Source organism: Garra rufa, chromosome 4 (assembly GCF_049309525.1).
Source record: "Garra rufa chromosome 4, GarRuf1.0, whole genome shotgun sequence".
NCBI classification, from domain to species: domain Eukaryota; kingdom Metazoa; phylum Chordata; class Actinopteri; order Cypriniformes; family Cyprinidae; genus Garra; species Garra rufa.
Genome location: NC_133364.1, coordinates 40,555,594 through 40,577,341, shown reverse-complemented (window position 1 = coordinate 40,577,341; position 21,748 = coordinate 40,555,594). Strand labels below are relative to the sequence as shown.

At 38.0% G+C, this 21,748-nt stretch overlaps 1 protein-coding gene across 1 annotated transcript in view; it reads right to left on the bottom strand.

Moving 5' to 3' along the window:
* LOC141332948 (neurexin-3b-beta-like) overlaps positions 1 to 20,031 on the bottom strand; it is a 62,303-nt gene extending 42,272 nt beyond the window's left edge. The window contains exons 1-2 of the mRNA XM_073837905.1: positions 19,926 to 20,031; positions 17,736 to 17,851 (exon numbers count right to left, since the gene is read on the bottom strand). Of these exons, the coding sequence (XP_073694006.1) occupies positions 17,736 to 17,851; positions 19,926 to 20,031 (222 nt within the window). The remainder of the gene's footprint in view (positions 1 to 17,735; positions 17,852 to 19,925) is intronic.
* Between the last annotated feature and the right edge of the window lie 1,717 nt (positions 20,032 to 21,748).

The window sequence follows — 21,748 nt, the reverse complement described above, 5'->3', positions numbered from 1 at the left end:
ACATTTATCTTCCTCTAATGGATTTACAATCAATATTTTTTTAAATTATATAACTCACATAATAAGCTTAAAATTTTAAAAGAACTTTCATTTGCAGATTAATTTGGGGAAATTATATTTGTATTATACTTTACAATACACTCATAATGTCACTCTAACATTAAACTGCTAACATTGAAGTGGACACAGTAATAAAACTAAACGGCATGTGTCTTTTTCAATATATGCTAGCAATAAGCTAATTATGTAATAAATTACATGAAACACTTCGCTCTTCATTATACACTTCCTCAAACTTCCTCAGCCTCGAACAGTCTGTGCGATCTCTTTGCAACTAATTTCAGAAGCAGTCTAAGTGCTACCTAAGTGCTAAATTCTCCTTACCATTAGGGGTGCAACGGATCGCAGATGATCCGTGATCCGTACGGACCGGACCCCACGGTTCGGTACGCATGTGGTTCGCGGATTAACTGTTAAATTGAACCTTCATAGAGTAAAAGTGTATAATTTGCATATGTTTTGTCTTGCCAATTTAACCATTCAAACTACTTAAACTGCTGCAGCAAAAGAGAACACGCGCGCTGTTTCTTTCTTTTTTTTCCGTTGCCGCACATACCTGAAGCGAGCACGCGCACAGAGAGAGAGAGACGCGCGATTCAAACTGCGTGATTCACAGATTGATTCCTCTTTAAAACTTCTCTTAACATACATGCAAAGTTATGTTTAATAACCGTTTTGGTATTCTGATAAACACAGTCGGTTATGTCTTCAGTGAACCGAAACAGCTAAGAAAGATGCGTGCCAGTATTAGAGACGTGCATTAGGCCTTAAAGACACAGCGTCCTATTTATACCTGCAGTGAGAAGCACTAGTTATTTTACAATTAAATATTAAATTTCTGCACCTGAATACTAGTGTTATTGATTTTATTAGTAACTTTATGTTGTATTCATCTACACTTGTCATTTTTGTAATTGACTTTATTAGTTCAGCTAGTAGTTTTTGCTGTGGATTAGAAGTACTTAAAGTTAGCATTCAGTAATTATTAAAAAAAAAAAAAAATTGTTTTGTTTGTTTTTTGCTGATCCGAAAAATGATCCGATCCGTGACTCCAAATCCGTGATATGATCCGAACCGTGAGTTTTGTGATCCGTTGCACCACTACTTACCATATTCTCTGAGTCATGCTAAGGAGCAAAATTGTCAATAGATATTCGTACTGGGCCCTTCATTAAATCAATCCACAAAAATCCTGCAGTCTGATTGTTGAGCAATGAAAAAAACCAGCATATGCTGGTTAGGTATGTTTTGGTGCTGGGATGCTGGTTTTAGCTGGTTTATGCTGGTCCTTTGCTGGTTTATGCTGGTTCTTTTGCTGGTTAATGCTGGTCCTTTGCTGGTTTATGCTGGTCCTTGACCAGCAAAATGACCAGTATAAACCAGCAAAGGACCAGCATTAACCAGCAAAGGACCAGCATGAACCAGCATAAACCAGCAAAGGACCAGCATAAACCAGCAAAGGACCAGCATCCCAGCACCAAAACATACCTAACCAGCATATGCTGTTTTTTTCAGCAGGGTGCATTTTCACTTTAGTGTGAAAACAACCTTACCTACTTAAATACATGTAATTTACATAATATAGATTACATGCCTTACATATCTGATAATCCAAGTCCATTGCTGTTTTTTAAAATGTAGGAGTGTCACTCAAAATTAGCCTTCAACTCTTTGTAATAGGAAAAGAGGAGTGAATGTGGAGGGTAACAGCTTTGACTCACTATTCGCTCAAAGTCAAACAACCAATCTTCACTTTGATCTTTTTTTCTCTGGGTCAGAGTTATTAAATATTTACCTTGCATTGCCTGTTGTTCCTACTGAATGCAAACAGGCAGACTCCTGGACATGTTTCCTATTTTTAGCAAGCTGCAAAGCTAACTGGAGTATTACTTTCATCTTTTTCTTCTTTGCTTAAAGATCCTATGAAATGCATTGATAAGTGCAGTTTCTTTTCTGTGTGATAACATATTGGAAAGGATGTGACATGTGGCCAAGTATGGAATTTGTGCTCTGCATTTAACACATCCAAGTACACACACAAACTAGTGAACACACACACTGTGAACACACACCCAGAGCAGTGAGCAGCCATGCTGCGGCACCCGTTGGGTTTGCCTTGCACCTGTTGGGTTTGCCTTGCTCAAGGGTCTCACCTCCGTCATGATATTAAAGGTGGAAGAACCAGAAAGTATGACCATATTAGCCCGGTTCTGTCAACACTGCACTGGCTCCCTATTAAACATCGTATAGATCTTGCTAATTACTTATAAAGCCCTGAATGGTTTAGCTCCTCAGTACTTGAGCGAGCTCTTATCATATTATAGTCCCTCACGTCCGCTGCGTTGTCAAAATTCTGGCAATTTGATAATACCTAGAATATCAAAATCAACTTCGGGCGGCAGATCTTTTTCACATTTAGCACCCAAACTCTGGAACAATCTACCTAACACTGTTCGGGAGGCAGACACACTCTGTCAGTTTAAATCTAGATTAAAGACCCATCTCTTTAACCTGGCCAACACTTAATACATTTCATAATCCAAATCCGTTAAAGGATTGTTAGGCTGCATTATTTAGGTCAACCGGAACCAGGGACACTTGACTATAACACCTGATGTACTCGTTGCATCAGAAGAAGAATGGCATCTACGCTAATATTAGTATCTTTCCTTCTTATTCCGAGGTCACCGCAGCCACCTGTATCCAGATCAGACGGTCAATGCAGTCTCCCGGATCTAGTCCGTGCCCATCAGCACCCAGAGATATCCTCTACAGCCCTGAATGTCAGCAGAGACCACATCAACTAGATGAGCCCCAGAGACAGATCATCAGTGAAGACCTCATCACTTAGACGGCCATTGACGCAAGACAGCGAAAACCAGATGAGTCCTCTCCAATCTGATTTTGTGGCAACTTGGAACTCTTGCATCTACATTAATATTAGTCTGTTTGTTTCTTATTCCCAGGTCACCATAGCCACCAGATCCAGCCCGTATCCAGATCAGATGGTCACTGCAGTCCCCCGGACCCAGTCCAAACCAAGAGCAGATGGTGGATCAACACCTACAGCCGAATGTCAGCGGATACCATGTCAACTACACTGAATGCTGGGTTGTTTTAACCCAACGTTGGGTTAAATATGGACTAACCCAACTGTTGGGTTAAATTTTTCAATTAAATTTTTAACCCAACACTATAACCATATTTGACCCAACGTTGGGTTAAAACAACCCAGCATATTTTAGAATGTAGATGAGCCCCAGAGACAGATCATCAAGAAAGAACTCCTACCCCAAATGGCCATGGGACAAGGCCATGGGAACCAGATGAGTCCTCCCCAATTTGACTTTGTTGCAATATGGAACTCTTGCATTATTATTGACATTTTACTTTATTATTTTAATACTGTAAGGTTGCTTTGACACAACTTGTGTTGTAAAAAGCGCAGTATAAATAATCTTGACTTGACTTGACTAAGAGAGTGCTGATCATTCACTCCCCCCACCAACAATCCCTGCTGGACCTGAGACTCGAACCCGCAACCTTCAGGTTATAAGTTTGACGCTCTAACGATTAGGCCACAACTGCCCCACTAGCCCCACTGCAGATTCTCTGTAGTACGACTAACACACTGATACCCTTTGTATTCGCTATATAGAAGTAATTTTAATTACGCTCTCAAACAAATTAAGCCATGGATGCCGCAATGATTTATGAGCTGCCTGTAACACACTTAAGTGTGAATAGACTGAATGATTGGGCTTCCTATTGAGAAGAGAGAAGCAGCAATGGTGCAGTCATGACCTTCAGTGAGGCTTCAGTTGATTGTCCATTGTCTCTGTCTTTCTCAATACAAATCAATCACTATAATGTCAACAACCCTAGTCAGTTTTAAAGCTGGCAGAACTTTAGCCACTTCATATTCTATGCTGACTAGAGGATAATGAAGAACAGAAAACTGTTATCTTGAAGAAAAAAAAAAGAATGCCAAGAGATCAGAATCTTTATTTTGGCTGGACCCTCAGTATAATTTTTGTAATAGTTTCTATTACCGATAGGAGTTTGTCACAGCTACATAACTGCTTAATGGCAAAAAAAAACAAAAAAACAAAAAAAAAAACATTTTAATGTTTATGTTTTAAGCACACACTTTTTAAAATTTGTTGTATTAGGGATTTATTTAGAAACTAAAACAGCTTTGTAATAAAATTGGAATTATTGCTGTAGACATTTAATTTAAATGTGTTTTGCGAATTGAAGTAAATAATTTAATTTGGTCTAGAGTTAAAACTGTACTACACAAAATGATCAGACAAAAATATATTTGTTTCTGTTCTTTTTTCTTCTCCTCCTAATGAAGGGTAAATGGATCAGTAAAACATTTTCAAAGCAGGGAACTACTATGTACTGTAGGTATAATGAATTTTTCAAAACATACTACTTTAAAAGGCTGGCAAGTGTCCAAACCTCACTAACACCAGCAAACCAGACATGACCAGACCAAATATTAATTGACTAATTATTCCCTATTTCCAGGCATATTAATAGAAATGAGGCTCACAATGCAGCTAAAGTTCAACTTGCTCAGTCAGCTTAGTCAGCCTGATTCTCAATACCCCGAAAATTGCATCCTCATGGATGAGAGTTCAAATATTAGTCAACCTTCATTTCATTTTACCTAATCAATTACACTGCAAGTTCTGCTTCAAACTTGAAACTGAAAAAGTAAACACTGAGGCCCGGTTTCGCAGACAAGGCTTAAGCCTAGTCCTAGACTAAAATGTAAGTCTGAGGTGTATCAACTGAAATAAAATTGCACTGATTGATTTTAAAATATATCAGTGCCTTTGTTTTGTCTCAAGATGCACACCAGTAATGTTTTTTTCTAAGCGTGTTTATAAAAATTACTTAAATGTCCTAATTGAACTATGGTCTAATCCTGGCTTAGTCTAAGCCCTGTCTGGGAAACCGGGCCTGAATGTTTAACATTCTATAGTCAAAATAAATTAATTGCAACAGTTCATACCTAAATTAAACTCAGAACAAAGGAAAAAAAGTCTCGTTTGAATCTCCATGTAAAGAATGTGAATATGCACATAAATGCCAGAATGTAAAATAAGTTATTTTACGCACATTTAAATGTGATCCATTTGCATTTCATCAAACACAAAATTGGCACCTATTTTCTATTATGCATAGCATTCACATTTATTTGTACATTAAATTACAGATCAAAATTACATATCAACTTGTGACTTAATATATATTGTGATCTCACATAGCAGTATATTTTAGTGCACACATTTAAGAGACATTTTCCTAAATGTGACACATATACCAAAAATATGCATGCAACATTTTGATGCTGGTGTAATTGCCTCCATATTTAATCATGTTGTAGTTGTAGACATTAATATGTTTTTAAGATACTGAGAAAAAAAAAAAAAAAACACACAAAGTCACACAGTCAAAACTTCTTCAGGGCCCCAAAACACCCTCAGACCCCAGAAGGGTAAACCGTTCCACACACTTGTATATCTACTGTTCACTGTTCAGCAAAATTAACATGTGTGGCTGAAACATCTATGTGTGTTGTGGTCATAAAGAGATGGTTTTAAATAAGATTAAGACGATAAAATACAGAAACAGTGATTGTGAGCAGGCTGGCCAAGTTTAGGTCAACAGAGGCTACAGCCATCCTCTAGCTTCGCCCCTGCCTGTAGCTAGTTACAAATGCTGTGTAAAGTTCTGCAAGCTCAGGCCATGTCCACACTAATACGTTTTCGTTTGAAAACGCATCTTTTTCTCTCCGTTTTGGCCTTCCGTCCACACCGAGACGGCGTTTTTGTCAAGGAAAACGGAGCTTTTTGAAAACGCTCTGCAAAGTGGATAAATCTGAAAACGCCGTTTTCGCGTTGAAGTGTGGACTGTGAAAACGGAGGCTTTTGAAAACGATGACGCATATTTAGTCATGTGACGCATATTGTACCAATAGATATCTATGTTTACACCAGTAATTGTGCCTGTGCTATTCACTGTCACACTGCTGCTAAAGAGATTTACCTTGTACACTCCTCAAATTACAGTCCTAAAATGATGACAGAAAATTTACTCACAGTTGCTGTCCTGCAAAACATGGCGACAACTGCTTTTCAGATAAAATATGAATGAGCACGATATAGATATTTCCGTAAATTATCCCGCCAGAAGAATTGCGTGAAAACTTATTATGTCTGTATAATTTTGGAGGCTTTACGCATGCGCGGTAAGGCGAATTTGTTTTCCTACGTTTCAGTGTGGATGAGAAACTTTTGGAAAACGCTTGGAAACGCTAGTGTGGACGGAGAGCGTTTTCAAACGAAAACTCCGTTTTCAAATGTATCCGGATTAATGTAGACGTAGCCTCAGATGATGGACACATAGCTTTTAGTTGCCATGGTAACAAATGGTAGCTCTCTAAGTTTTATATTCTCTTCTGGCAGAAACTTACCATCAACTGTTCCTGAAACTTAAATAAGCAATATCACAGAAGTATTAGAGTAAATATGGAGTGATTTTAGACTTTAGACAACCTGCTACTGTTGGGCAATACACAAAAGTTGTGGTATGGAGATGCAGTAACAGAAAGAATTGAAAGATAAATGGAGGCTAGACTTCAACAAATTCCTTAAATTTCATGCAATGACTCAAGAACACTAGTGTGTGTGTGTGTGTGTGTGTGTGCTTAATTTTGACCACAAATAATCCTATATATAAATAATCCTATAGATTAGTAAAAAGTAAGATGATTTAATTCAAACAACGTGCATAGTACACGTCTTGTTCTAAGTTACTGCAGCTGTTTGTTTCCAATAAATCTCTGGCTTCATTAATATTTTAATTATCTGACTCCACTTTAATTAATGACCTCTAATTTAGATTAAAGATCCAATTAATTTCTGATCATCATTTAAATATTATTCTAGGATAATGATTATTCACTATTATTCATTATTCATATTGTTCACTGGGGACAGGATGTCACCTAGGGTCATACACCAGGTGGTATTAACCTTCTAGAGCCTGAGGAATTTTTTTTTGGCAGTGCTGATGCTTTGACATGCTCACAGATCTCACGGACACAATGTAGCAAATACATTCTTAGTCACCAGCTGCAAGGTTTACTAATATCATTCGGTTTAGCTGCATAATTCAGAGGAGATCAGAGTATCTGAGGTTCTTACAGCTTTACAGTACGCAACAACATATGCTAGTTAGTGTGGGTTTGGTGCTGGCCTTGCAGGTAAACCGCATCAAAGCATCTTGACCCAGCATTGAAATTCATGCTGGTCTAAAATGGCCTTTTCAGCAAGGTACAGCAAGATTTCAGTCCAATAATGAAGCTCATCATTGGCAGGAGGGTACCTGAAACCTGCCGTTGCATTGTAAGGATGTTTTCCAGCTACTAAGACGTCAGCCATGCTGATGAAGCACAAAAGAAGCCTTTTCACGCTCCCCAACAGTCCGAGATTTGCTTGCCAAGGCATCAAAAGACTGCAGACACAGGCAGCTGTCTGCCCAGCACTAATCTGTATTAAACTCCAACAAAATAAACAAATCTTAGAAAATGGCAGTAATGTAATGGTGGAAGTGCTGTGAAAACCAGTCTGTGAGATAAATGGTTCCTTGCTGTCTAAACAAGATGAGAAAATCTTTCATGGAGAAGTTCTCCTGTGATTTGTGATGGTCTCTTTGTCTCGGGTCATAGCACACTAATGCACATTTATTTCTCATATCAGAGCTTCTAGAGCATGCCCACATAAAAAAAAACACGGTTCACAGTAAGAGACCATTACCATATGAAGACCTCATCTTGCTCTGCTTGTAGCCGCCCTCCCTGCTGCGCTGATGAGCATTGCCAATATGTCTCACGCTAATCAATGAATCCTCGTCCAGTTTTTAGCAATGATCAATGTCAGAAGATGAAAATTAATCCTAAATGAAGCAATGATTAAAATCCAACGTTACAGACAGAAACCATCTGGAGGAAAAAAAAGAAAACGGTCGACTATTTGTAATGTGGAAGGACCCCATGCCGTGAAACAGCCTAAAACAATTTTTAATGCAGTCCACCCTAAAAAAAAAAAACGCCCCCTGGTTCTGCATCAGAGTAGACAGGATGTGACATGTGGCCAACCAGCCATATGTTCTCTCTGTAAAATGGATTGAGAAGGATCTATCCAACAGAAGAGAGGCAGAATGGAAATAGGTAAAACAGTGGGATAAATAACGAGTCAAATCTAGGTTGCCTGCTTCCTTTTTGGAATAGCATTACGGCATGATCATTGTGAGTGGCCTAGTTCTTTGGTGCAGTGGACATTTCAAAAGTAAGCTGTCTTACAAACTTGACTTGTATATTAGGAACACGCACATACCTCTAGCTATCCAATGACCATAAAGCCAAAAGATCAGAAAGCATCAAAGAGCAACCCAGGGGGCTTACTGTGCACCCCCTTTCATCCTCTCCCCTCCTTGCTGAACGTGCTCTTTTTTGAAAGCTAAAGTGAACCCAAAATACAGCGGACTACATTTCCCATGCTCCACTTCACTGATTGCGCACACAGGTGCAGTCAATTACACACTCCATAAAGATCAGTCTCACATTACCATTCAACGCTGAGTATTGTTGTGTTTATCACTCTCCTAGCGATAGCACTTTACGGAGCCATTTCAAGTTTTCCTGAGTCTAATTAAGTCTTGTTTCTAGTCTGGTTTTCCGTGTTTTGATCCTAGCCTGATTTCCTCGCTTCGCCTGTTTCTCTGTCTGCCCTGGAACATTCTTGCCTGTTTTGGATTAACCTCTTGTCTTGCCTTTTTTAGACTCTGATCGCCCCTTGTCTGGACTATCACCTGTCTGTGGATTACCCATTTGTCTCACCCTATGGATTACGTTTGCTGTTGATCGACCCTCGCCTGTTTAGCTAAATACTCTTGTGTCTTGCCCTTGCTGGAGTTGACTCTTGCTTCTGTTTGACCATGTCTCTCAATAAAAGCCTCTTGCCTCTGTCACTCCGTAACATATATATATATATATATATATATATATATATTTATATATATATATATATTAGGGGTGGAGCCGAACCCGAATACGGTATTCGGAAAGGCACAAATAGCGTGTTTTTTTTACAAATACTTATTTCGAACAAATACTTAAAAAAATATTTGTATTCGGGAACAAGAAAAACGTTATATCAAAAAGCTGCGTTTCCTCATGAGACCGCAATCAGTGTATGCCCGCATGAGTGAGTGAGTGACATTCAGGAGTCGAGGGGTGAGGGGTAAAACAGGATGGATGGTGAGGGGTAAAACAGGATGGATTTTTTTTCCAAAAACTGGATTTTTACACCTATTTAGAATTTTACTCGAATACAAATACAAATACTTTTCCCCCCTCATATATATATACTATATATATATATATACTGTATGTCGTGTTACATTTAATGTTTACACCAATTACAAATAGCTATAGACTCCATCCCTCCCGACACCTATCCTAACCCTACTCTGCCAACAAGGCGGGCTATTTGCACTTGTAAATAGACAATCAGTTTTTTTATTTGTGAACTGATGTTCAGCTGTTCTTTTTAATAGTAATTTATGTTTGGGTCATTGTCATGAAAGCCCTGTAAACATTGTCACAGGCATGAAGATACATCTTTCATTTCATCAAGCTGAATGCTCACTAAAAACTCACACAGTCATCACATTTTTAAGGCAGCCATTTCATGTTTCATTCTGATGTGACACATCATTCTGAAGTGATATCTAAGTGGGAGAGTTGTTTACTTACTTTATAATTACTCAATAAAGTCATAATTTTCTTCATTCAGACCAAGATCTTGCATAAAAACAAGAGGCGTGATTTATTGCACTAACCAATAACATCCAATCATAATTGATCATATCCAATCACATAGTGACTGGAACATTGCCTCCTCTCACGTGACTTTACCCTAGTCATCTCAATTAGCCCCCAGAAAAGTCCCGGCATGCTATGGGGTCTCTGTAGAAAGTCAATGGATATAGATAGATATGGATAATAATATATATATATATATATATTAAAGAGAGTTGGGAAGTGTGTCCAAACTTTTGACTGGTAGTGTATATATATACATATATTAAGCAGCCAACGGTTTAAAAACATCAGTAATAAATCAGCATATTACAATGATTTCTAAATGATCATGTGACATTAAAGACTGGAGTAATGATGCTGAAAATTCAGCTTTGCATCAGAGGAATATATTAATGCATAGTAAAAACAGAAAACAGTTATATTACATTGTAATAATATTTTACAATATCTGTGATGATCATAAAAAAAATATTTTAAAAACATAAAAAATTATACTGACCCAATAGGGATGTCCCGATCAGGTTTTTTGTGTCCCAGATCTGATCAGAGTCATTGAATTTTGAGCATCTGCAGATACCATATCCAGATCCGATACTTAAAATCAATCTAATGTAATACAGAGTTGTGCAGAGAGTAAAAGGAATATGTTTATGTATATACAGTATAATACAAAAGTGCACATCAAATACACATGTGCCTTTTGTATTGCTATATACATAAAAATATTTTATAACAGGGGTTATATCAGACAATATGGAATCATTCTCTGTTCTAATGCAGTTAAAAATAGGCAAAAAGGAGTGATCACACATGCACAGTTGTGATATCTTGATCTCACGCCTCTATAAGAAGAAAAGTGTGGGGCTTGTTGCTACATGAATGACTTGAAAAATGTGTTAATAAAGGTGATGGAAACATTGTTTTGTTTTGATTGCTTTGATGATACATAGTAGGGATGCACCGATACGAATCGGCCGATAATGCTTGCGCGTTTTGTCAGTAAAGCCGGTTCTGTAATCAGCGGTAAATTCCATCAGGCGCGTGATTTCACGTTGAGCCGTATATACTACACACAGCCGTTGTTTACCGACGAGCTGCGCAAATCAATGTTCATTATCAATGTGAATGTGCGCAGCTCGTCAGTGAACAACGGCTGTGTGTAGTATATACGGCTCAACGTGAAATCACGCACCTGATGGCATTTACCGCTGATTACAGAACTGGCTTTACTGACAAAACGCGCAAGTGATCGGCCGATAAGGATCGGTGCATCCCTAATACATAGGTCACATTTGTCCCTTAGAGAACCAGAAACCCTCTCACAAAACTTACACAGACCTGTTCTGATCAACATTAACGTCCTCCAGCTCCTGACATGCTGTATCTTTGTAGCATCTCAAAGGCAACATCGAAAAGGCTTATGTCAGACAACCGTTAGACAATACACAAAAGCCTCTTCAAGGCAAACACAGCCCTACAGAGGCTGTGTGAGCAGAGAATAGAAGCATCTGTGACAGGCAGTTCTTCCACAAGTCTGCGGAGACATGAAGGTACTGAAAGCTCTGAGTGGACTCTGGGCCCTAATGAGTCTCTGGGTTGATGGGTACTCCAGTGAGTTGCGAAAAAAAGAAGCTCTTAGGCATGTATGTCAGGTATGTGCGAACTCATGTGGAGTGACTGACGGCTGCTACTGGGCCTAGAATGCATTGCACAGGGAATTTAGTTGAATGACGCTCTAAGATGTCAAGATTATTTCTTGGCACTGCACTTTACTGTTAAAATCAGTGAGGAGATCTGTGTATGCGAGAACTCCAAGAACGAACTTTACTGAACGAAGGTTGAATAAAAGATGAAACAATCGTTGTATAGCACTTTAGAACTCTGAAGTATCGGCTTACTAATTCTTCCACAAGGTACAACAATGACTAGGGCTGTCAACACTAACGTGTTAACGCATGTGATTTATTAAAAAAAATCCTTAACAATTAATGCAATTAACACAAAATTACTGAAACACACTTTATATTCTAAATCTTTTGCCTGATTTTGTCACGGTTCATACATCTGCCGTGTTCTCATGTCTCGTGATCATGTGTCTGTCTGTGTTGTTTATCATGCCATGTGCTCTGTCTCGTGATCATGTGTCTGTCTGTGTTGTTTATCATGCCATGTGCTCTGTCTTGTGATCATGTGTCTGTCTGTGTTGTTCGTCATGCTCATTCAGCGCAGCTGCTGATCAGTCCCCACCAGGTGTCACTCATTTCATCCGGCTACAAATACTCATCCCATTTTCTCCCTCTTTGTCTGATAGTTACTCTGGATGTTGGACTGTGTTGGTTGTCTTGGTTCGTGTCTTGTCTTGTTGGATGTTTATTTCGTCGTGGGATCACTTTCGGACATCATCTACACCACGGGATCTTCACGACACGTCACCACTCTGCCATCTAGCCCTTGTGTCACCCAGTCGAGAGACATCACCACACTGGGATCATCTGTACACATCATCTGGATCATCGGTTCTAATATTCATCATCTGTTTCAATAAATATTACCTTTTCACTGCACTTGCTTCCCTTCGTTTGTTTATCACGTTACAGATTTTGCTTCACTGTTTGCAATCAGATAATTTTAAACTGCTAAACTCCAGTCCAATGATCCATTAAGTCAAGTCAAGTCAAGTCAAGTCACCTTTATTTATATAGCGCTTTTAACAATACAGATTGTGTCAAAGCAACTGCACAGTATTTAAACAGAACAATAGTGTGTAAGTAACGCATTATTGTAAACAATCTATTTTTAGTTAAAGGCAGTTCATCAATGAATTCAGTGATATCATTGTCAGTTCAGTTCAAATAGTATACGATATCGCTGGAAAGTGAATTAAGTGAATGCATTATCTAAGCAAATTTTTTCTCTGCTGGATAAAGCAAACCAGCTTCTCTCTAATAAAGTTTTGATGGTTGAGGATTGCCTTAAAGATAAAGATGATTGCAGTGACGTAGAGAGGTCATACAGTAAGCATACGTAAATCTGATATATTGATGCACAAACATACCATGTATGAGCACTTTTCACACACAGACCAAACATTGCATCTATGCAAAGACACATTTCAGTACTTTCATGTTGTTTCCACACACATTCAGGACAATATTTTGATTTGCATGTGTATGTTGCTGTGTTTAGTCATTCCTAATGAATCCATGCACTGTTATAGGTATTTACACTGGTGTGAAAAAGTGTTGGCCCCCTTCAGAATTTAAATTTTTTTTTGTTTATCACACTTTAATGTTTCAGATCTTCAAAGAAATGTTATTATTAATCAAAGATAACACAAGTAAAACACAACATGTTTTAACCGGGGCCATGTGGGTTTGTTTTTTTCTCTCTTGCCTCAGTTAAGGTAAGTGTTCATGACTCTACCATAAGAAAGAGGCTGGGTAAAAACGGCCTGCATGGCAGAGTTCCAAGATGAAAGCTGCTGCTAAGCAAAAAGAACATTAAGGCTCGTCTCAGTTTTGCCAGAAAACATCTTGACGATCCCCAAGACTTTTGGGAAAATACTCTGTGGACTGATGAGACAAAAGTTAAACTTTTTGGAAGGTGTGTGTCCCATTACATCTGGCGTAAAAGTAACACAGCATTTCAGAAAAAGAACATCATACCAACAGTAAAATACAGTGGTGGTAGTGTGATGGTCTGAGGCTGTTTTGCTGCTTCTGGACCTGGAAGACTTGCTGTGATAAGTGAAACTATGAAATCTGCTTTATATATACAGTATGTATATTTTTTGGCATCTCCATGTGGTCCTGTTTGGTATTGACTTTGAACTCTGAAACATACAACTTTTTTTTCCAGTTTTTTTATTTTTATTTTTATTTTTATTTTTTTGCTTTGGTGTGCACAAAAGTATCAGTTATATAAACGTCTTATATCATTTGGTTCTTTGATGTCCTTTTGAAGTCTCTGAGTGTCTTTTTTGAAAAAAAAGAAAGAAAGTATATTGAAATAAGCATGCAGAAAATACAATTTTGTGAGAATTACCCTTAAATCTTTTGGTTTACTTTGCTGGATATAGCAAATAATGAGACAATTTACATGTTAAACAAGATAAATGGTATATGCTTAATTTCAACACACAAAAAGGGTGTAATTAATCTGATTAAAAACCGTATCTATTGACAACCCTAAAAATTACATAATGGCCAATGGGTTATATGAACAAGTAATTCTGCATTCTACTTAATACAGCATCAACTTTAATAACAACTATTTTCAGTGCATCTACAGTAACGCTGGTAAGGTCGATTATCTACTTTTCAGGACTGTCAATACAATAAAATATACAATCAAGATTAATTATGCTGATTAATATGAATGTAACAAAAAAAAAAAAAAAAAAAAAAAACACATACAAACACAAATTCGATCATATTACTCCGGTGTTAAAATCATTGCATTGGTTGCCTGTTACTTTTAGGATTAATTTTAAAATTTCATTATTTGTATTTAAATCTCTACATGGTTTAGCCCCATTTTATATTGCTGATCTAATCCAGGAACAAAAGTCAACGAGATCATTACGATCTCAATCACAGAAACTTGTTCCTCGGTCTAAGATGAAGTCTAGAGGGGATCGCGCTTTTGCAGTCGCCGCTCATAAATTATGGACAGAAAACAGTTTGCCTTTACAAATTAGGGACCTTCCTACGCTCGGCCAGTTTAAAAGCCATTTGAAAACATATTTTTTTATGATAGCGTTCGATCAAAGATGTATTACTTATTTAGATATATGGGTATACATTTTCTTTTACTTGTCTTTCTCTGCTCATTGTGTTACTGCTTGTACAGCACTATGGTCAACATTGTTGTTTTATTCAGTGCTTTAGAAATAAATTTGAACTTTGAACTTTACAAGTCTGAATATATAGTTGTAAGTCTGAATATGTACAACTGAGATGTACAACTATTTGAAAATATGGAATCTGAGGGTGCAAAAAACTAAATATTGAGAAAATTGCCTTTAAAGTTGTGCACATGAAGTTCTTAAAGGGGTCATCGGATGCAAAACTAACTTTTACATGTTGTTTAAACATTAATGTGTGTTGGCAGTTTGTGTACATAACCATCCTACAATGATAAAAATCCACCCAGTGTTTTTTTTTTTTTTTATCTTTAAAAGTAATATCCCCTTTTTAAAATCAGGTCATTCTCAGCTTCTTGTCGGTGTGACAGCACACTGACAGAGGCCGCTCCCACGATAGTAGATTGACATGAGCGCCTTACCTTAGACCCGCCCTGACTGAGCTGAAACAGTCCAACACCGACCGCCATTGTGTCGACTAAGGAAGGAAGGAAGGAAGACAAGAATGCCTCTGATCGAGCGATTGAGGTGTTCTGTTGTTGGATGTAATAATGAACATACCAGTAGTCATTTACTCCTGACATCTGAGCCACTGAAGATGCAGAGGATAACGTTACTTTCGTTTTTAAAAGGAAAGTGCCGATCCCGATCTACATATGCGTCTTGTATGTTCGTGTGAATCATTCCTGATGTGGCTAAATGCGGCTAAATGCAGCTAAAGTAAACATTAAGGCTCACAGAGAGGGGCGGGGCGAGCAGAGCTCATTTGCACTTACAGGGACCATGCAATAAAATGAGTTGAGTTTTTGCAGAGCTGATTTTGACAAGGTAAAAGGGTGTTTTTACACTACTATTGAGAATTTTTAACCAAAGTATATTAAAGACTTTTAATTAAGACCGTAAAGAATCATATGAACTTGTGGAAAATGGGAATCCGATGAACTCTTAAACAATGCGTATTTATCAAAAATTGAGATATTGTACTGGTATCGCTACAGGAATGCCCTTTCACAATTTTGTATCACTCCGCTTGTTCTAGCCGGGTCTGTTTTTTTTCGAGTGTCATGGCGGACATCCAAATTGCGTATCATTTTATAAATATTACTCTTTTGTGTCACAGAATGTTGTTTTCAGAGGTTTATATGTGAGAATGTACTTGTTTATAGTTAAAATATGCAGTTTGTTAATAAGGATAACGTCTATTAGAAAATTTGCTTCATCGTTTTCGGACGTGTGAGATCCAGATGCTCAGCGGGCGTTCCGCATTTATCAATCCGCTCGAGTGCACTCTCACCACGGCCAGATCATCTGGAATTTACTGCTGGCTCTGATGTCTCTGTAGTGGTTACACATGAGATATGTGTTTATGTAAGTGTATGTAAGTAGTTTATGTTAATGTAAGTTCACTGCTGTATATCCGAACGCTGCCTTTACTCTTGACTGAATTGCCAAGCAACTTTTTGATGGCTGTTTTTGTTGTTGTTTATTAAATATTATTACTCAATAAATAAAAAATTATATAAACAATATTGTAAATAATGTATTTAATAATAGTGTTTAGTACTGATAAACGTGCCTGTATTCGTGATGTTGATGTTAGTTACATTGTTCCGCCTTTAGATGGCGACAAGAGACTGTTTTTATGAGTGAGCAGTAAAAAGTGACTTTGGGACTTTTAAACTGAAAATTTATTAAGCTGAAGTTATTTTTAGTTTCAACAACAGCTTGACACAGCAAATAAATGCACTGAACAGCAAAATCACCCTTAACTGATGAAACGATATTAACGCTTTCTTCAGTAAACATTCAAACTATGTCATATCATTGTGAATATGAATAATGAATGCTCTATCAGATGCAGGTACGATAATCACTTGCCCAGTCCATCTCTCTCTCATAATACTCATACATGATACAGTGAGGTTTTAATGCAGTAATACAACAGGCATTCAATGAAGCAACTCAACGTTCATTCGTTACTAGTTCTAAAGTTTTGGAATTAGTAACAGAGCTTATGCTCAGCTGATCAACCGCCAAACTTTGATTTGAATTTGTGCCGAAAGGAAGTAGTTTGCACAAAAGAGGGCTTTTAAAGACACTCCGTTGTTATTCTGTTTATGTATTTACACACTCGTGCCATTGAACTGTTGCATAAACGCAATATCACACGAGTAGAGACTTGAGATATGGCTGTATATCGGCACTCTGTGATTACCTATGGCAATCGTCCTGCAGCCTTGTGTCTGTGGCGAATCAGAAGATATGGCTGTATATCAGAGATATGGCTGTATATCAGAACGGTTGTGATTCGCCATAGGCACAAGGCTGCAGGGCGATTGCCATAGGTAATCACACAGTGCTGATATACAGCCATATCTCAAGTCTCTACTCGTGTGATATTGCTCATGTACATGCCAATATATATATATAGGTGCTCACACTTCGTCATTATAGCAACGCGGGCAATATTCGTGGCATCAGGCAACCCGATTGTAAAGGATATGCGGACACCGTAGATCAAAGCAATCGCTGCGAGTTGAGATAAACCGAGCCTGCATTCCTCGGAAATAGGAACAAATGCGAGTGGAGCATATCAATGTGACTCATCACAAAGAGCACTTAGTCGCCAAGACAAAGTCGGATGCCTTTAAGCCTTCATAACCATGTAAACTTTTTCTATCTTTTTACAAACATGAAATTATCTCATGCAACTCATTCCATATTCCAAGTGTTCTGAAGGCATATGGTACAGTAGGTGTTACAGATCGGCACTATCAGAGGGCCACTCCTTGAACATTTCACACTACACAGACTCTTGCACCACACAAACTGCATTTCCCATGCTCCACCTCACCATCACATGATCCTCCACTTACTGTCACTCCCCTATATAAACTTCCGGGTTACTGCCTCAATCCCTAGTTCCTTCATCTCCACATGGATCTGGCCCTCCATCCCTCCCCCTGTTCCCCCTGGGGGATCTCTGTTACAGATCGGCGCCATCAGAGGGCACTCTGCCACTCCTTGAACATTTCACACTACACAGACTCTTGAACCACACAAACTGCACAAACTGCATTTCCCATGCTCCACCTCACCATCACATGACCCTCCACTTCCTGTTACTCTCCTATATAAACTTCTGAGTTACTCTTAGAAACTTGTTTTGCCCTGGCAACATTTCTGAGCGTTATTTCTAGTGTTTGTTTTTCTGTGCTTGTTTCTTGTACTGTTTATATCGTTATTGATTCTTCGCTGCCTGCCCTGACCCTTTTGCCTGTTCTTGGATTACGATTACTGCTTGCCCCTGTTTGTTTGTTTGTTGTTTCTAATAAATGCTGCGGATGGATCCTCTTGCCTCAGACTCTCCGTTACAGTAGGGTTTGCCGAGAAACAAAAAGAAAATGTAATCTATTATTAAGTTAAAATCTCCAGTCATCACATCCGTGCATTTATACGTGCATTTTATACGCACCTAAGAAAAGCACACAAGAGAGTCATTTTGAAACATCAAGACAAATAAAATTTGATTTGAAACAAAATACTTTCTTTCCTGAGGTTAATATCTCTATTCTAGGACAGTCAGTAATATACAGCCTAGAATGCGCAGAAAGAGTGCTTCTCTCCTTTTTTTTTAAGAGAGGATTCCCGAGCTCGCAGAACTCTGCATTTTGAGCAGAAAAAATTTACTTGTCCCAGACATGTATAGGGCATAGAATTAACACTCGCCAAACACCAAATGCGAGTAAAAATTGGCGTTGGCGAGTATATGTAACAGTATCAGTCGCCAGTTGGCGGGTAAAACTTTTATGAAATATAACAATGCAATGTAGTAAAAACAACAGCCAGTTTTCAAAGAGATTAAATAATAAAATAATCTTCTGACGACCAGCTTGTCCCTAGACACGGTTCTAACAACTTTTACCTGAGAAGATATTGCTGCTTTATTTCAGAAGATTAACTCTTCCCTTATTTATTCTTTATACCCCGAGAATGTGGCCACACATACCTGGGGTTATGTACGTTAAGTAAAGTTTGAAAGGAGCGCATTCGGCTGTAACGTTACGCATAGGCTGAGCCGTCCAGACAGCGCACCAGTAACTTAGCACTTCAATAGACGAAAACACACAGAGTTATGTCAAAATACAGGGTTTTGGTGAGTTACCTCATACATATATATCTGCAAGGGTCAGAGTACAGTGGGTGTGCTATGAATTTTGTCATCAGAATAGTATGTGTACTGTATAGTATGCGTGCTGTACGTACACCACCTGTTTTTTGTAACCACAGGTTGCACTAGACATTTAATTTGTTTTGCAGTAATCTGTTGTTCCATAAGGTGTCATCACTGTTCTGGGCCATTGTTTCAAAGTAGAAAACAAAACTAAAGAGATGAACAGCAACAAAATACCGAAGACTGCAACAACAACGGATGCTCACATTGACTAGCGCTTGTGAGTAAAATTTTATGAGTTGCCCACCTTTGGTTTAATAGAGTTCAAAAATATTTGTTATCAGTCATAAGTTATGGTGGAAAATAGAGCAGACACTGGACATGGATGAATCTTTCTAGAGCACATGTGTTGACTGCCCACGTTGTGTATAACGTCAGTGGAGTATACTTTGAAAGGCTACGCGTTCGACTATATACATAAACTAGCATATGCGTACAAAAAAGAAGTATACTTTGGGCTTTAGACTCCAAGTGAACAGTCAGCTCTTAAATTTTATGCACTGGAAGCAGCAAAAAATAGGCAAGTGGATAGATCTGAGTTACTTTGATAAGGGCCAAATAGTGATGTCTAGATGTCTGGGTCAGAGGATATCCAAAATGGTAAGTCTAATAAGGTGTTCCCGGTATGCAGTGCTTAGTACCTATCAAAAGTGGTGCAAGGAAAGACTGTTGAACTGACAAAAGGGTCGCCCAAGGCTCATTGATGCACGTGGAGAGCAAAGGCTAGCCCATTTGGTCTGATCACACAGAAGAGCTACTCTAGCTCGAAATGTTTAAAAAACTTAATACTGGCAATGATAGAAAGCTGTCAGAACACATAGTGCTTTGCAGTTTGCTTCATATGTGGCTGCATAGCTACAGACCATTCAGAGTGCCCCTGTCCACTGCCAAATGGGTAGGCAGGCAGACAGAGGCAGTGTTATGCTCTGGACAATGTTCTGGTGGGAAACCTTGTTTCTTGGCATTCATGTTGATGTTACTTTGACACATGCCACCTACCTAAAAACCATGTACACCCTTCATGGTAATGGTGTTCCCTGATGGCAAAGGCCTCTATCAGGCTGCTGTACCCTGCCACATTGTTCAAGGATGGTTTGAGGAACATGACAAAGAGTTTAAGGTGTTACCTTGGCCTCCAAATTTCCAAGACATCAATCTGACTGAGCATTTATGAGATGTGCTGGACAAACAAATCTGATTCATAGAGGCCCTACCCCACAACTTGCAGAACTTCTGATGCTAATGTATTTAATGTCTTGGTGCCTGATACCACAAGACATGTTTAGATGTCTTGTGGAGTCCAATACATGTGTTAAAATACAGCAAAATACTTGTCAATGAAACAATGACACAAATGGCCACATCCTTCCTTTCAATAATCTTAAAAAATATAATAAAAAAATAAGCTACACTATAGTTGGATGAAAACAAATAAATGGATAAATGGAGTCTTCGTCACACCTCTGTGTAAGGGGAAAAGCCCTGAAATGGTCAAAATACTGTATGTTTACCGGTAATTTTGTTCTCACTGGAAATTTTAGAAACCTAGCAATGCAAATAGTAATACTTTGGAAAGTTTCTGTCCCTTTGTCTCAACGTTCAAATTTTAAAAGCTTCTCTGTGATACTCATTTGATATTAAGTTTGGGAGCTAGGCAACTGCTTCAAATAACTAGAAAAATTATTTAAAATTAAATTCAAGTAATCTACAGAAAAAAAGCAAACAAAAAAATGTTTGACATTTATATTGTCTGCTTATAGGACATGCAGATTTAAATGATAAAAGGTGTACAGTGCACAGTAAGCTGACAAGCTGACATTCTGAATTTTACACCTGAAAATGTTTGTGATTTTGTAACGGTGTGATTTAGAGATCCAGCTTTGTTTGATCTTTCTGTTTCATTTAATTGGAAAGTAAGAAACTTTTTGCTGTTCTAGACAGCAGGTGCTTAATCCTTAATGAATACATTCAGTGGGAGTAAATCTTCTCTCCCCGCTTTTTTCCTCTTCTTTCAGAAGATTTATTTTTTCTAACATTGAGGTTTATCACATAAACTTTCGTTTTGATGGTTGAGTGTAGTGTTGGGTGTAACGGATCACAAAGTAGCTACTGTAATTGAATTACATTTTAGTTTGAAAAGTAGTGTAATGAATTACAATTTTAAATCAAAACATAAAATAACTTAAAAGACATTGTTTACTGTAAACATTCGCTGCCTTCTATAGTTAAACAACTGTCTGTATGGGTTTCTCTAGCATCACTAAACAGCAAAATAATGTCAATGTTATGAACAGCCTAGTAGCATATCCCTGTAGTATATAGTATGTACACTGCACATAATATTGTTCTGAATGCAAGGGATACCCAATGACATAGGCTACTACATTTGCCAGAATGTCTAGTATATAACAGAACAGATTGCTCTTTCCCACAATGCCATGCGCTCAACATGACCTTTCACTTCCATAATGAATTGCCCGAAGTAAATACAGGCGCAATTTCACTGACTAAAGACATTAAAATAATGGAAAATATATTTGTAATTTTTATTTGAACACATTATATATACTGTATATACCGTCAAGCCTAAAATTATTCATACCCCTGGCAAATTCTGACTTAAAGTTACTTTTATTCAACCAGCAATAATTGACTGGAAATGACACAGGCTTCTCCCAAAAGATAA